Source organism: Symphalangus syndactylus, chromosome 15 (genome assembly GCF_028878055.3).
Source record: "Symphalangus syndactylus isolate Jambi chromosome 15, NHGRI_mSymSyn1-v2.1_pri, whole genome shotgun sequence".
Taxonomy (NCBI): Eukaryota; Metazoa; Chordata; class Mammalia; order Primates; family Hylobatidae; genus Symphalangus; species Symphalangus syndactylus.
The window spans coordinates 18,902,673-18,919,386 of NC_072437.2; the positions used below are offsets into that span (position 1 = coordinate 18,902,673).

A 16,714-nucleotide genomic window follows, 5' to 3' on the forward strand; every position below is an offset into this window, starting at 1 on the left:
TCATGTTTGTGAAATGTACAAAAGTTCTTAAGGTTAAAAAGTGAAAGTCAAATGATTCACCATTTCTCTCCCTCCCTCCCCCTACCTCTGTTCTCCCAAAAAATAGACTACTTGGATTCTAAACTTGCTTCCAATTCCTGTGGGTCTGGGCATGTTTGCCTCCAATTTTTAATCTCTGTAGTGGGAATAATACTAAAAACTACTTCAGAGAGGTGTTAAATGCTTAGAATAGTGCCTGGCATGGAGTAAGCTTTCAATAATATTTGTTGTCATCTTTCAAGTTAAAAAAATGAGTACATAATGTCTAAGCTTGCTTCTATTCTATAATTATGCACAGTAGTTTATGGACCTTCATTCTACCCTGAGAAATGATCAAATGCATAAAAATATGAGCAGTGTCAAGAGTATTAATCACTTTTATCATTGGAAGTCACTTTGGATATCATCTATTGCAAAGTCCCAGACAGAGGAGAAATCTTTTCTGCAAACTCTAAAATGTGTAGTCATTCCCTCTGAGAGTATCCATAAAGGAGTTTACCACCTTTCAGGATATTACAACACATTATGATTGGAAACTTATAGAGTAGATGTTCTTTTTATCAAATAAACAGTCACGTCTTGATAAATTTTTGATAGAGAATTTCTATTTTGTCTGCATTTTCCTTGCTAGAAGAACAGAGAACACGACAAAACAAATCATAACATCTGTGTTCTGGGCTTTGGATTTTGGGTATGACAGAAAGACTTTCTCAGTACATATCTTTTAATTGCTCTTGCACAATCTCTGTAAAAAAAATACGTACATTCTTTTAGCCATGTGTCATAGGTGGAATCTATTTTTTAGTTTTCATATTCATAGCATAGTCGGTCAAGAAATTACGAGACTAAAACTAACTCTAGGAAGTGAAGAAATCTGTCATTTTAGGAAATGGAGAAATCTGTCTCGTCACTACATGGGGTGAGATTATCAAATGAGATTTAGTAAATATGTTTTTCTCATTCTTTACCAAATTTAGAGAAAAAAATAATGAAGGTATAATAGAATATTTCTAGGATTCATCCTCAAGGAAAAAGGAATGATAAATGGATAATACCTTCAGAAACCTGAAAGAGTCATTTAGATAGATTTAATGAGAGGTTTGATGATTTCTGCCAGAAAAAAAACGACATTTTTATAAGTGTGTGGTGAGAAAAATCATAAAGTGAGTCAGATAATAAAAATGGATTCAATTTCAGGAGATGAGAAATGTCTGTACTATTTGCACAAAAAATAATTGATGCCAAGAGTTTGTAATCACCAGGCTATATGATTTAAATATATCGAAAAAGTCATTTTCTCATTTCCTGTCCATTCTGTAATATACTTAATTTTTGATTCAATAATTCTGTAAGGCGCATTGTCCAGTCTTGTCTCTGTGCCTAAGTTTCCTCATCTGTAAAATGGTTCTTGCGAAAATTGAATGACATAATGCATATCTTTTTTCTTTATTTCTTTTTGAGACAGAGTCTCACTCTGTCGCCCAGGCTGAGGTGCAGTAGTATGATCTTGGCTCACGGCAGCCTCTACTTCCCGGGCTCAAGTGATCCTCCCACCTCAGACTCCGGAGTAGCTGGGACTACAGGTGCATGCCAGTATTCCCAGCTAATTTTTTGTATTTGTTTTTTTTTTTTTTTTTTTTTTGTAGAGATGGGTTTTCTCCATCTTGCCCAGGCTGGTCTCGAACTCCTGGACTCAAGCAATCCACTGCCTCAGCTTCCCTAAATGCTAGGATTACAACTGGGAGCCACCATGCATGGCCTGAAAATGTATGATATTATTAAATAGTCTGGCACATAATAACCCCTCAACCAACATTTTTGTTAGAAGGACTCTGTTTTTGCATGACAGTAAATGTAATTTGGGTTGAAATCAACCAGTGAGCTCACTATTTTAACATGGAAACTCTCATGTTTCCCAAAGCACTTTTTCATGGGGTGTATGTGTGTGTGCATGTGTGTGTGAGCTACTGAAAGCTATTTTCCTTTAAGGAAAGCATTCTGAGTAGGAGATAACATTCGTTTTTACATCAACTTCTGTTTTTAACACTTTCCCTTAAATTGTTGTGATGATTGAAATCTCAAGGCAGTCATTGAGCAGCCCCTAAATGGGAGACAGCAGAGTTGCTGGATTCTGGTCTGGAAAGTACCTGGTGCATGTGAGAGGCTGTGGAGGCCGTGAGAGGTGACCTCATGGAGGGAGAGGAAGAGCGTGAGCATGAAGGACACAGATGATCTGGGCTCAGAGAAAGAGAGGAAGTTCAGACACTCAAGATGCACAGAGAGGACACTCAACCGGGCAGAGGCGGGTGCAGGTATCAGTAGCTCTGAGGCTCAAATGTGCCCTGGGACTTGGAGGATGGTGGAGTGGGCAGGGATGGTGACACATGAGGCAGGTGGATGGATGTTGGATAACAGATAATAAGACAAAAATATGGGGTATTTTTTCCTAATTGAAACCATAGCATAACATGTATGATGCTATATTCATTTGCTCTGATAGACATGTCTTCTGTCTGAGAAGGAACTTGGCAAACAAAATCGACAGTCAAACTTAACAGAAACAAGGCCGTCTTGCTGCTAAGCATCGCCTTTTGTCGTCAAGTTTTCATTGTGGTGTATTGAGGTAACAATGAAGATGTAAATGTGCATATAGGGAAAGGACAGGAAGCTCTTGTTCAAATGTAGATTTTAGTGGTTTGTTGTTTTGAGTTCTGTGGCTATTGGAACCAAAAAGAGGAAGAAACAAAAACATTTGAAATAAGAATTAATATTGTAATGCCTACATTAACAAATTGGTAACATCAAATACATGTGTCTTCAAAATATGGGGTAATGCCTTTCTCAGACACAAATTTAACACTGGGAACCTGATCTGGAAAGCTGTGCTTATATCAGTTTACCTTGTAAGGCCTTGCACCTATACACATGTAAATGAGCTATGGGACAAGAAAGACAAGGAAGGGGCACAGATGTTTGAAGATGGTGTTTACTTACAGTTAGGATTTTCTGCACCTGCGTATTTGTTGACAGAGAATGATGTTCACAGAATATGGCTAGATTTTAAAAATCTGGTTACAAAACCATGTGTAAGCAGCCATTTAAAAATAAATGTATGCATGGAAACATATATATGGCAAAGAAAGTTCTAAAAGAGATACAATTCATATCCTCTTGGAGAGTAAGCACCCTAAAGAAAATTCCATGAGAGACCATAACTAATTACTACTTCATCTGCAGCCCCTTGTTCGGTGGCAGACACGATGTATGTGCTCAACAGATTCTTTGCAAAAACGATTGAGTCTCTAGAAGTGGAATCCCTGATGGCTTTCATTTTTGTTTCTTATTTTGTTTGTATAGTTTTTCTAATTTTCTACAACAAACCTGTATTACTTGTGTTAATGAAAATAAAATAAAAATAGAATTACTTTCTTCTAACTTAATTTAAGGTTTAAGTATTTGAGATCTAGGCAAAGAAGGACCAGTCAGCTCTCCTGGATTTTTGCATGGATCTCATTATGCCTGATAGCACAGAAACATGTTGGGAATCCACTGTTCAATATTCCTTGCCTAGCAGTAAGGTACTGAAGGAATAGGAAAACCACTAGATGGAGGTTGAAGAGAAAGTGCACCACACTAGAGGCTCTCTTTTAATTAATCAGCTACTCTGCCTTTAAATACAGCATGTTGTCTTCCATGTCAGGAACATGGAGGGAAAAGACCTAGTATGTTTTGTTCAATGTTAAATCCACATCACTTAACATAATGGTCGAGATAGTCAAAAAACAAAACAATTATGCAAACATGAATGAATGAGAAACTTCTGCTAGCAATGCTGGTTGGCTTCCCAAAGATATGAAAGTCAGAGTTTGAGGTGAAGAGTCCTGGAGATGTTATTGAACATTTTCTTTTCTTAATTTCCTTCTCATACTGTGCCAGGGATACCAAGCAAAGAGATAAAACCCCACTATTAAGTGTGTGTGTGTGTCTGTGTCTGCAATAGGGTGGTTAATAAACAATTTCACTTGCACTCCTAAAGACCCCACAGTTTATGCACAAAAGTTATCAGAAGAGTAGTTGTTGGTATTGATGTATTGACAACCTTAATAACACCTAATGATTAAAAATGAGTCAATGACTTCTGTCTTCTTTGGGGATTTTTAGAATGAGATAGATGCTTTGATTTTATACAAGTTGTATGTTTATCTTCTCACATCTTTATTCCCAGATATTAAGTTTTTCAGTTATAACAAATCACACACATAGACAAAAAGTCTTCATGAGTTAAGTTAGGAAATTAGGAAAGACTGATGTGGGATTGGCATTGGATAACAAAGAGGACATGGCTTGGGTAAAGGTTTGAATTAGTTGAGTAAAGGTTGCAGGATGGTGAATAATGGTACGTTTAGCCAACCTGAGTGCAGCATGTGGTATGAGTGTGAAAGGAAGTGCAGGTACAAATCAGTGGGACTCAGGGTCCTGGAAACATAAGGTTAAATAAAGAAGGCAGTTTGTAAGCTTCAAGAATGCCTTTATATTCAGTGCTGTATACCCAGCACATACCGCAGTGCCTGATACCACAGTGGATGCATAATATTTGCTGTGTGAATGAATGAATGAACAAATGAGTCAGTGAATGAGAAACAAGAAGATACACTGAGGTTTTCTGGGCTACAAAAGAGACCTACAGTGTGTTTGGAAGCTGATTTTTTTATATAAAAGAGGGAACATTTTGAAAGGCCTCCCAGACCTGAGGGCCCATGCCTACCTAGAAAGGAGTCTAGAAATGGGGATAGGTGAAAAAGGCCATTGTACATGTATGGAATGAATGAGCAAGAAAACAATCCACTGCTGAGAGTGGGTGCAAAGAGAACCTGCGGGGCCTTCCCGCTGCACATGGGGAACCTGAAGAGTTCAGAGCAGTAGGGTCTGGGACATGAGAGGAAGGAGAAAAGCAGGGTGCCTGGCTCATGTCGCTCTCAGGCTGAATCTTCTTTCATGATGGTGTTGGCACCGTCTTCCTACATCTGCGGGGGAAGCAGCACCGATACCTCTCTAAATTAGTAGCTGGACACAGATGGTAATGGAAACTAACAACAGGTGATCACTTAAGGGGTTAAGTAGAGGGGACAGGCAAGAAGGGCATGCTGTGAACCATAATTTGGAAGACAGGAGAAGATGCAAAAGACTTTAATACTGAACCCAAGGGAGCTGCAAGGGAAAGAAATGACCCATAATGTTGCAGTTAAAGAAAATGGAGTATTTTAATATTAATACCATGAAGTGGGGGCTGGAATGAAGTAGGGAAAGTCTATACCAATAGAAACGAAATTGCTATCGCAGAATACAAAAACTGGATCTTAACCATTTAAAACAGCAATGAACACGGGATGAATGAACGTTTCCTGAGTTGCTATAAGCTGTTTCTGAGTAAAACATGTATTAACAGACACATTGTGACTGTGCAGCCTCTCTCCTGATATTGAACTATTTAAATACCAACTACTTTTAATAAATGTCGGAAACCTTTTGAAAGCCATGTTTTTCAAACTTTATGTACTGTCTTATGAAGGACACTTCGGTAAACAGAAAAAAGAGATACTGGCTTATAAAAACATAATAATGATAAGGCTGAGATACACAGGAGCAATTTCCTATCAAAATAATAAGCTTACCTGGGATACTTAAATATCCCTACTGGTTTTTATCAGAGGAATAATAGGCCTGCTGTATGCAGTTTTATTGATTCAACACGAATGAAGGCATAAAACAATATTTCTGTTTGCAAAGGAAAATTATTACAATCAACCACCTCAGATTAATTTTGAATTCCTCATGTGTTTGTAACTTAAATTTATTTTACTACTTGAATGCTTTATATAATATTTAATAGATTAAATCAGTGAAATTTCTAGAGATCCAGGAGCTACTTGTTGAGTTTTTATGTATGTGTGGATCAGCCAGGTATCTTTGGAGCTTAGATCATTTTTTGGGCACTGTTTGATTTAGTGGCACCTAGGAGCAGGTAAAGTGAAGGTAAAGGTGAGTGACAGCTAATGTCATTCAGTTATAATTGCACCATTTTGGTTGGTCAGATATAACCAAAGTGGGAATTTTTAAAAAACAATAAATTCTGGACATGTATTTTTCCAGATAAACAAATCCATAATCAAAAATCATTTTTGCTTTAGGTGGCATAGTGATAATAAAAGTGCATGGAATTCATATGCCCATTGTCTCCACTGCTCAGTGAAAGAGGAATTGTGGACAGATCTATAAAATTCATTATATAATCTTTGAAGTGAAACCACTCTTTTACTTGCTCCTTTGTACTGTGTCATGTTGAAGGATTTCTAAAACATTCTATCTACACTCAGTATTTGGATGGATAGGAGACTGTCATTGAAGAGGCATCTCAAATTGAGGCCACCAGATTTCCTTCCCCACTACCAGTAAATCAGAGAAAAAAAAACACTTTAAACACTCCGCATATATTAACATGGGATATCAAAGAGTCCCAAACTCCAATTATATAACATAAATTAATTAATGCAGCCTACTGCAAAGCCCATATTCAAACTCAATATTCAGGGCAGTAACAGCCTGGAAATACCTACCATGTCTTAAAGCCAGTTAGCTTGTTTTCTTCTGGGAATAGGAGGTGAATCAGTCCATTTTCACACTTCTATAAAGAAATACCTGACACTGACTAATTTATAAAGGAAAGAGGATTAATTGACTCCATTCTGCATGGCTGGGGAGGCCTCAGGAAACTTACAATCATGGTCGAAGACACGTTCTTCACAGGGCAGCAGGAGAGAGAAAGAGTGTGTGAAGTAGGAACTGTCAAACACTGATAAAACCACCAGATCTTGTGAGAACTCACTCACTATGATGATGAGAACAGCATGGGGGAAACTGCCGCCATGATTCAACTCCTCTCTCCACACGTGGGGATTGTGGGGATTATAATTCAAGATGAAATTTTGGGGGGTGGGGGGACACAGCCAAACCATATCAGGAGAGTTAGGCAGAGATACCTGCCCAGGTAGATAAAGGAGCACGTAGTGATGAGGGTAGGTGCTCAATACAGGCAATCAGATTTGGAGCTGGTTTGTTCTGAGTTTCTGTGTTTTATTGTCTTTTCCAGTAAAAACTGCATGTGCGCGCGCGCGCGCGCGCACACACACACACACACACACACACACACACACACTGCAAACATGTTCTTGTACTCCAGTGAGGACTAAGTGGCACCCATTGTCCTTGGTTAGGTTTCTTTGTCTAGACCCATGGATCACCAGATAGCAGAGCCGGTGAACCTGCCAGATGTTAAAACTGCAGTGCTATGTTTTCCTGGCTCGGCACAGCTGTGCGCTGCCTGAAGCTCTCTTTTTTTCTGTTACCTGCCTTGAGAAATTCTCCTAATAGTCCACAGCTTCAGCAGGGTCAACTCTAAACCCCTTACACATTGTAGTCAAACAGAGCTTATTTTAAATTTCAAGTTTGCTTGGATGGCCTTGGTCAAGTTATTACCTGCCTTGAGGCTAGTTTTTCTCATGCATGTGTAAGAAGGTAAGATTTTTTTTTTTTTTTTGGTTGGGGCTGTTGCAAAGATCAAATAAAATATCACTGCTAAGTGTCCCAAACATAGTATATGTCCATAGCCATTAGTTCCTCGCCTTCCTTTAAGACTCAATCCAGGTGCTAATCAAATGGGAAGTCTCACAGTCGACTCAGGGATCATCAGGTACCACCTGCCTTTATAACAATTCTTCTCACATTGTATTGCGCTTACTTGCTATTTGTGTCCTGAGGGCTGACATATAATAGCCCCCCTTCAAGTGACTGCTGAGTTGTGGAAGGCAGTAGCAATGGCCATAGGGAGGTAACGTCTATCACAGGATATAGATGTTTCAGAATTGTGGAAATTTTAGCAGTTAGCAGGCATCTCATCTCCCACCTCAATGTAATTTCATGAAAAATTTACTTCAGAGTAGCTGGAAGAATTTAGATAATCACTGCATTCATAAAAAAAAAATCTCCATTTAGAGGAGGTTCTTCCCCCATTCTTTCTGGCCTCCCTCCCCTCCCAAGTTGGGAGATCAACTTGGGACTACTGTTGGAAGTAAGAGACGTCTGTGAATGTCATATTAAATTAACACTGGGAAAACCATGGGGAAGATCTGTGCATTTCATCTGTATTAGTCAGCAGTGTTCTAGCACAAAGCACCTCTATGTGGAGACAGCTTTAGGTATAAGAGCATACATCTAAAAAGATTTTCCCAAGAATATGTCTGCCCTAAGAAGCAAACCATTTTACTCTAGCTATTCTAAATCACTAGCCTCTAAACTGCTTTTGAAGTACATAAAATAATCCATTGCATTGGGAGAAAAAAATCAAGCTTCTATTGGTATTAATTTATCTCATCCTTTTAAAGTTTCTATTTTCATATGTTTATTATACACTATGGAGTAGAACACAAGTATGCCTTACAAATAAGTAGATATATGTAGGGAACTCAATTTTTTGATGAGGGCAAGATGGTTTAGATGACAAATACAACTTTTCCTTTTCCAGACTGTGGTTTTGTGCTTGCTCACCAAAGCTAACCTCAGCATGCTCAAAAGGAAGCAGAGTTCCAGGGTGGAAGCCCAGCCAGTCACTGACTTTGGTCCTGATGAATCTCTGTCGGATAATGCTGACATCCTCTGGATTAACAAACCAGTAAGTTTCTTCTTCGAGTATGGAGAAGCACATGTGGATGTGAGAGAAATGTGATTGACAAATTCAAATATCATGTACCTTTGGCTTCGAAATGTCTGAGCTGCAATAGAATATGGATAAGGTTCAGAGTCTGGAAGTAGAGAACAATCCAATGAAATAGTGAGATGCCGCTACGAGTTACTCACATAGGAAGATGCACTGGGTGGTCTGATCCCCTCCCCTCCCCATGTGGTGCACCCTGTCCTCAGAGTCACACGGTGTAGCGATGATACCACTTCTCAGGCTGATCCAAAGCTGGGGTCCAAGATGAGCAACCTGTTCTTAATGAACCTCCTTTACTTGTTATCAACATTCCTGAATCCATGAGATAATATGCACATGTTTGGAATTAAAGGTCTCCTTCTGATTTGCAAATTTTGAGTAAAAGGTCAATGAGATAATGGATGGTATCTCTGAAGAACTTTGTCACCTTCACCGCCTAATTAAGTTGATGAGGATTTGAGAAGAACTGCTAGGCCAGGCATGACTGTATGCCAGAAAGCATAGTAACCAGAACTAAGCCTGACAGGCATGCATATCCATGAGTGCTGGAATCTCAGCTCTGCAAAACCAAGCAGGATCAACTTCTTACTCATCTCATGGTTGATGCTGAAGTAACAAAAGGAAATGACCTGTTGCCTCTTGCAGTGCTTGTCTTTCCCCCAACCATGATACACACAGGATCTGCTTGGACTCTTTGCTGTCCTTCCCAGTCTGTCTTCCTCTAATCTGCCTTCCAGATTACTTCCCCCGCCTGCTCACATTTCCTTCTATGTTTCTATTTTTATTCACATCACCCTTCTGCTTTATAATCATGGAAGCATCCCTATTACCTTCATTGCAAAGTAGAATATGTTAGTGTGACATTCCTGCTTCTTTTCATTCAGGATCTAACCTGTCCAGCAACTGCTCCTTTCCTGTGTCAGCACACCGTCCACTCGAGCCCCATCAGCAGCCTCCCACTCCTCTAGGCTCTCTGGATTGTTCACACTGCTTTCCCTTGCTCGTACTGCTTCCTGGCCCCAGTGACCTTTTCCTAGTTCCTCTGATGAGTCAAATCCTCCTCATCCATTAGGACCGGCTGAGATGTCACCTCTGGCATCCTCCTCTGAAAGGCTTATTTCCGCCACAGACAGAATGTACCTCTCTTCTCTTTCCACTTAGCCTGTTTTATATTTGTATACAAATATAATGTTATCTATAAATAACTGTATTTTTATATATATCATATATTATGTGTATATTTACATTATATACATTGTAGGTCATGTGTATATTTATATAATATACATATACTTATGGATCTATTGTCTTAGGTATATATACATGTTATATACACATATATAAACATATAACAGGTTATATGTATATCACATATATACACATTACACACACACATGTGTTAACATATATGCATATTACCCACACATATAAATGTCATGTGTATAGAACATAGATACATGTTGCATATGCATATACATATATGTATAATGTATACATATATGTACATATGCATATAACATGTATATGTAATATGTATATGTTATATTCATGAGACAATATACATAATATATGTACATTATGTCTTATCTAGAACATGTTTTATAAAGTTATATAATATAACATGTTTTTGCCTCTTGCAGTGCTTGTCTTTCCCCTAACCATGATACATGCAGGATCTGCATGGACTCTTTGTTGTCCTTCCCAGTCTGTCTTTCTCTAATCTGCCCTCTAGACTACATGTGTTTACATGTATGTGTATTTACACATAATATATACATACAAATAACATGCTATGTGTATATACACACATTATATATATTATATATATACATATGTATAAAAAATACATTCATAGGTGTTTTACTTCTTGGACTGCAAAGCAGGAGTCAGAAGTGTGTCGCTTCCATATTTTGTTCTCCATGCCCAGCATTCTGACACATAGTAGGCCTTCATTCATGCTTAGAGAATTGAATGGAATAGAGAATGAAGCACCCCTAACTTTTTCTTAGTGTCCATCTTATTACAGAGCTTTCTATGAACTTATGAAGAAGGTAGTATAAAAGACGTGGCCTTGGAGGCACTTACTAAAATTAATAATTCTTCATTAAAATTCTGTCTTTAAAAACAGGTTTGTTGTTGAAGAACCTATATTTGGAAGCTCTTTTGTATAATTAGATTCTTTATGTTGAAAGTCCAGATGGGGCTAAATTCACACACCGATGTTTATTGAAGTGCTTCCAAATTGCATGAAAAATACACCAACCTTTAAAGTAAACTGAATCATCAGTGGCTTATGTGGTATGGAATTAGCAGCATAATATCTTCATGTAAATATTATAACTGTCAGATAAATATTATAACCCACTCCTCAGCTGCAAGTGTCTGAGTCTCCTGAAAGTTCTGACAGTCTTTTCTATCTTTCATCTTGAGTGTTTGCTAGTATATATAGCTGCAGAATCCATCTACCACAAAACTGAAATTTTTTTCAGAGTATTATATTAAAGAATTCTCATAATTTCATATATGTCCCAGCTAGTCCATAAAAACATATTTGGATTATGTTTAAGAATTGTGTACTAATTGATTAACTGGTAATATTAATTCTGGTGAGTTTAGCATGGAGATGCAGTTAAGTATTTTTTTAATCCTAGATATTAGTTTTCATAATAAAATATTGAGTATGAGTGATTGTATGTCTTGTGTATATATTCATGTTAACACACACTTATCTTTAATTCTTCTTATTTTGGGGTTAAAGAAAATCTTCAGACAGCAGACATGCCTCTAGTGTTGCACAGAAAGTTATTCCGTGGAATTTTGAAAGATGTCTGGGCTAAATTTGTGTAAAATATGTTCTCCAAAATAAAGAGAAAAATCTATGCATTTTTTTAAAATGTAGGATGAGACCAGATTTTTTAAAAGTTTCTTTGTATTTTTATACAAAGACATTATATATAAGATACAAATAGAAAGGAAATTCTAAATATGGGATGTGTTATATATCAATTCATTTAAAAAGCATTTCTTAACTACTATGATAGGCCCTTGTGCTAGATGTTAGGGAAGGTATGGTAAATGTAGTATGCCCCTAATTCTAGGTACTTATAGTACAAAAATGAAAAAAAGTAATGGCACATCAAGTTCCTATGTGACTAAATTACAAACACATATTTTAATTGAACCAGAATCTTCCTATATTGTAGTCTGATGCCCAGGAGGTTATCAGATGTTTGGGGGAGCCTGATCAGGTTCCGTCTAGGCTTTGGGTCTTTGTAATGCATGACCACAGAAACGCCTCCACCTTTCTGTCTTAGTGTGTGTATGTGGAAAATAGATGCCTTGAGAATTAAATGATATAAAAACGTGAAAATATTTTTAGCACATTATATGCACTTAGATGTTAGATTTCTTCTTCTTCACCTCCATATTAGTAAACTATTTTAACCTCAGTATTATGTTTTCCACTTAGTGTGGTTCATAATACAAGCTTGAGATATCAGTTATGGCGCCATGTAGTAACTCTGGACCATCATTGCAGTGGGTTCACTCTTTGCTGCGCATCTGTGCCATCATCAGCGTCATTTCTGTTTGTATGAATACGCCAATGACCTTCGAGCACTATCCTCCACTTCAGTATGTGACCTTCACTTTGGATACGTTATTGATGTTTCTCTACACGGCAGAGATGATCGCAAAAATGCACATCCGGGGCATTGTCAAGGTGAGCACTTCCATGTCATTTAAACTAAGAACCTAAATGCATTGAAATCTTAATCCGTTTAATCATAATTTCATGTTCATTTCAGTAAAACAAAACATCGTTTTATCTTATACATATTGAAGTCCTTTTTAAAAAGGCATAACTCCAGAGATTGGGAGAAATTGTTGCATGAGACTATTTCAAAAGTTAAATAAATTTTGTAAGGCACAAACTCCTGGAATACCTGAGAAGGAAGAAGATGGTTCGACTAATGACTGTGTCAAGTCTGGAGTAGGGTTATTCATGCCACTTAGGGCTGAGCCCACAACCCAGCACAGGGGCTGGCCCAGAGAAGCACCTTATTATTTGTTGACTTAGGGAGTGCAGAATCAGAGTCACATGATAGAGTTAGAGCATGATATTATTGCAGCACGATGTCATTTACTTGATGTGCTTTGAAGATACAAAAGGATAAAAAAAAAGGACATGAGATGGAAAAAATGTCTGGGACCAAAAGGAAAATAATGTGTCGTGTGAAATTAGTACCAATTGGAAACAAAATAAATATAAAATGTTTTAAAAGGGAAAAGAAAGGGAAAGAAAAGGAAGAAAACTTCTGTCACTGGATATCTTTTCCTTCCATAGCACTAATCTTTACATAGGTTAAACATATGTAGATGATGCTGTCCCTAGAGTATTTAAATTGTAGTATTTGGGGAAACAGTAATAGCAGTGCAGATTTTAGGGTCTGACAAATGACGGACAACTCAGATCCTAGTTCTTTCACTTACTGGTTGTATCAGCATCTCAAGTTAGTTAATTTTGGTGGGAAAGTGTTTTATTTTGTACAAGGATTTTGAGAATCTACCGAGACAATGTATAACACATAATTATTGGTCAATTTCATTGCTTCCCTTTTATACATAATTCATTGTGGGCCATCCTTGAAAGACAGAGATCACAGACAATGCATTATTAGTAGGTTCTTGTTTAACCTTTTATTGTGGACTTTAAAAAATTTACCCCAAAGTATATTACAGTTATAATGTGAATCCCTGTAACTAAATATCAACAATTACCAATATTTAGCCAATTCTGTTTCATTTTAAAGCAAATCTGAGAAACCAAGTCATTTCAGAAATAACTCCTTTTGTATTGGTGACTGATAAAATTTTCTTTTTTTATAGCCTCCATACCATTATCAAATATAACAATATTTTATATATGATAAAATATTTGTAACAAGACTTAGCAATAATTCCTTAATGTAGGCTAATACTCAACCCATGTTCATATTTCCTGAATTGTCACAAATTTTTTTTATAGTTGGTTTCTTCAAACCAAGACTCAGGCAAGGTTTACATAGTATATTTGATTGTTGTTGTTGTTTTTGTTTTTGGGATGGAGGTTCGCTCTTGTTGCCCAGGCTGGAGTGCAATGGCACAATCTCAGCTCACGGCAACCTCTGCCTCCTGCATTCAAGCGATTCTCCTGCCTCAGCCTCCCAAGTAGCTGGGATTACAGGCATGAGCCACCACGCCAGGCTAATTTTGTATTTTCAGTAGAGATGGGGCTTCTCCATGTTGGTCTCGAAGTCCCGACCTCAGGTGATCTGCCCACCTCGGCCTCCCACTTATGTTTCTTAAGTCTCCTTTAAGTCTCTGTAAGTCCGTTAAGTTTCAGCTTTTCACATCATGCAAAAATTTTTTATATGTCGTTGATCCATTGGAAGACATGCGTCTTTTTTCTTGTGGAAGATTCTACATTTGAGATTTGACTGATTGCTTCCAGATGGTGCCCTTTAATAGTTTCTGTGTACTCCATGTCCTCTGAACTGCTTTGTATTTTGACCAGCAATGCGCACAGGTGCTTCTTTCCCACATAGTCACCGCAAAAAATGTCAGACTTCTGGATATTTGCCAGTCTGAAGGGTGGGAAACAGTAATCCACTGTAGTTTTAATTTGCATTTCCCTTTTGAGAGTGAGATTAAACGGGATTTTATGTATCAAGAGCCATTTTTAAGTTACTATTTTTTTCATTCAATTTTGGCCACTCTGTGTGTGTTAGAAGTATCAGCCCTTTGTGGTATAAGTTGCAATTGTTTTTCCCAGTTTGCCATTGTCATTGGCTTTTTTCGTGGTTATTTGTACCATACACAATTCTTATCCAAATCATGGACCAACTTTCCATTCTCTGCATTTTATACCATACGGGAGTGTTTTGTAGGTTTCCTCGTATAGATTTTGCACATTCTTGGTTATATTTATGCTTTGGTATTTTATTTAATCATTTTTTATGTGTATGAGGTCTTATCTTCTATTACGTATTCTAACTTGTTCTTTTAAATGAAGGCTGTTGGTTTCTATACATTAATATTATATTCTGCTACTTTACTAAATGTTCTAGATTCTTGCGTTAGTCGTAATAGTTTTCCCGCTAATTCCTTTGATGCTTCCATATCATCATATCATATTCAAATAAAGAAAGATTTGTCTTTTTCTTCGTAATTTTTATGCCCCAGTTGCTTTTACTTACTTAAAAGTAAAATAAATGAGTTGACTAACCCTGCCGGTAAAATTTTAAATACTAGTACAGGTAGTGAACATTTTTGTTTTGTTTCATTTTTGGTTTATCTAGAACATCTCTAGTGTTTCTTCATTAACTAGTTTGAAAAATTGGGATTTGAAGTATGTATACGTTATCAGATGAAGTGAATAAACATTAATTTCACATTTTGAGAGTTGTATCACGACTAGCTTTTTAATTTGTCAAATGATTATTTTTAATTTGTCAAATTATTATTTTTTCCTTAGTGCTTATAATAGAAGAGATTTTTAAATATTGAATTATCCTTCCATTCCTATAATGAAAAATCCCTATTGGGTCAACATACATTTTTATTCTATTTTAATGTGCTGTTTTGTTATATATGTTATTATTTTCCTTATTTTAAATTTGGTCTAATCTTTGTCAGTTTTGATTTAGATTTTTCATGTGTGTGGGTGACAGGCATGTATGCACACTATAAAATAGTCTGAGCACTCTCAGAATTGTTTTCACTTTAAAAGTTTGGTGTCAATTCCCTGTGAAATCATCTGGTCCTGTTGCTTTTTTGTGGGTGTTCCGTTGCAGTATTTCCCATTTCTTCTACGGAAATCAGATAAATCTGTTTTAGTTTTAGTTTTATTTTATGTTTTTTTGTTTTTTGTTTTGTTTGTTTTTGTTTTTGTTTTTTTGAGATGGAGTCTCACTCTTGTCGCCCAGGCTGGAGTGCAGTGGTGCAATTTTGGCTCACTGCAACCTCTGCCCCCCAGGTTCAAGGGATTCTCCTGCCTCAGCCTCCCGACTAGCTGGGACTACAAGCGTGTGCCACCTCGCCAGCTAACTTTTTGTGTTTTTAGTAGAGATGCAGTTTAACTGTGTTGGCCAGGATGGTCTCAATCTCCTGACCTTGTGATCCACCTGCCTTGGCTTCCCAAAGTGCTGGGGTTACAGGTGTGAGCCACTGTGGCAGGCCTATATCTTCATTTTTTAGTAGAGACAAGATCTTGCTCTGTTGCCCAGGCTGGAGTGCAGTGGTGTGATCATAGCTCACTGCAACCTCCAACTCTTGGGATCAGGAGATCGCCCACCTCATCTTGCCATGTAGCTGGGACTACAGGTGTGTGCCACCTTGTGTGGCTGATTTTTAAAACTTTTTTCAGAGACAGGGTCTTGCTGTGTTGCCCAGGCTGGTCTCCAACTCCTGGACTCAAGTGATCCTCCCAGCTCGGCCTCCCAAAGTGCTGGGATTACAGGCATGAGTCACAGTGTTCAGTCAAAATTGTCTGTTTTAGACTTGCTTGGTCTATTGGGGTTTATTTGGTGAAGTATAGTTTCTTAGGAAATTATCCCCTATTTATTTTGTTTAATTATTTGGTAACATAGATTTGTGTAAATAGCTTTTCTTTCCTCTGTTTGGTTTTCTCCTAATTTTGTATTTTTTTGTTATTTCGGTTAGCGTTTGGTTGTTGTTAGGTTGGCTAGTAGTACTTTTGTTTGTTTTGTTCCATTTTGTTTTAGGTTAGCCAATTGGTTTGCTCATTTTGTTGATTTTTTTTTTTTAAAGAATCAGCTTAATTAATTAACTTAATTAATTTTTGTTTTATATTTATTAGTTTCTTTCTTTGCTTTATTTGGTTTACTTTGTTGGTCTGTTTCTAACTTT

General features: G+C 37.3%; 1 protein-coding gene across 7 annotated transcripts in view; it reads left to right on the forward strand.

The window, feature by feature from the left end:
* Positions 1 to 16,714, forward strand: part of NALCN (sodium leak channel, non-selective) — a 376,903-nt gene that overhangs the window by 8,694 nt on the left and 351,495 nt on the right. For all 7 annotated transcript variants that reach the window (XM_055245146.2, XM_055245148.2, XM_055245150.2 and 4 more), the window contains exons 2-3: positions 8,618 to 8,764; positions 12,345 to 12,527. In XM_055245146.2, the coding sequence (XP_055101121.1) occupies positions 8,657 to 8,764; positions 12,345 to 12,527 (291 nt within the window). In that variant the 5' untranslated portion in view covers positions 8,618 to 8,656. The remainder of the gene's footprint in view (positions 1 to 8,617; positions 8,765 to 12,344; positions 12,528 to 16,714) is intronic.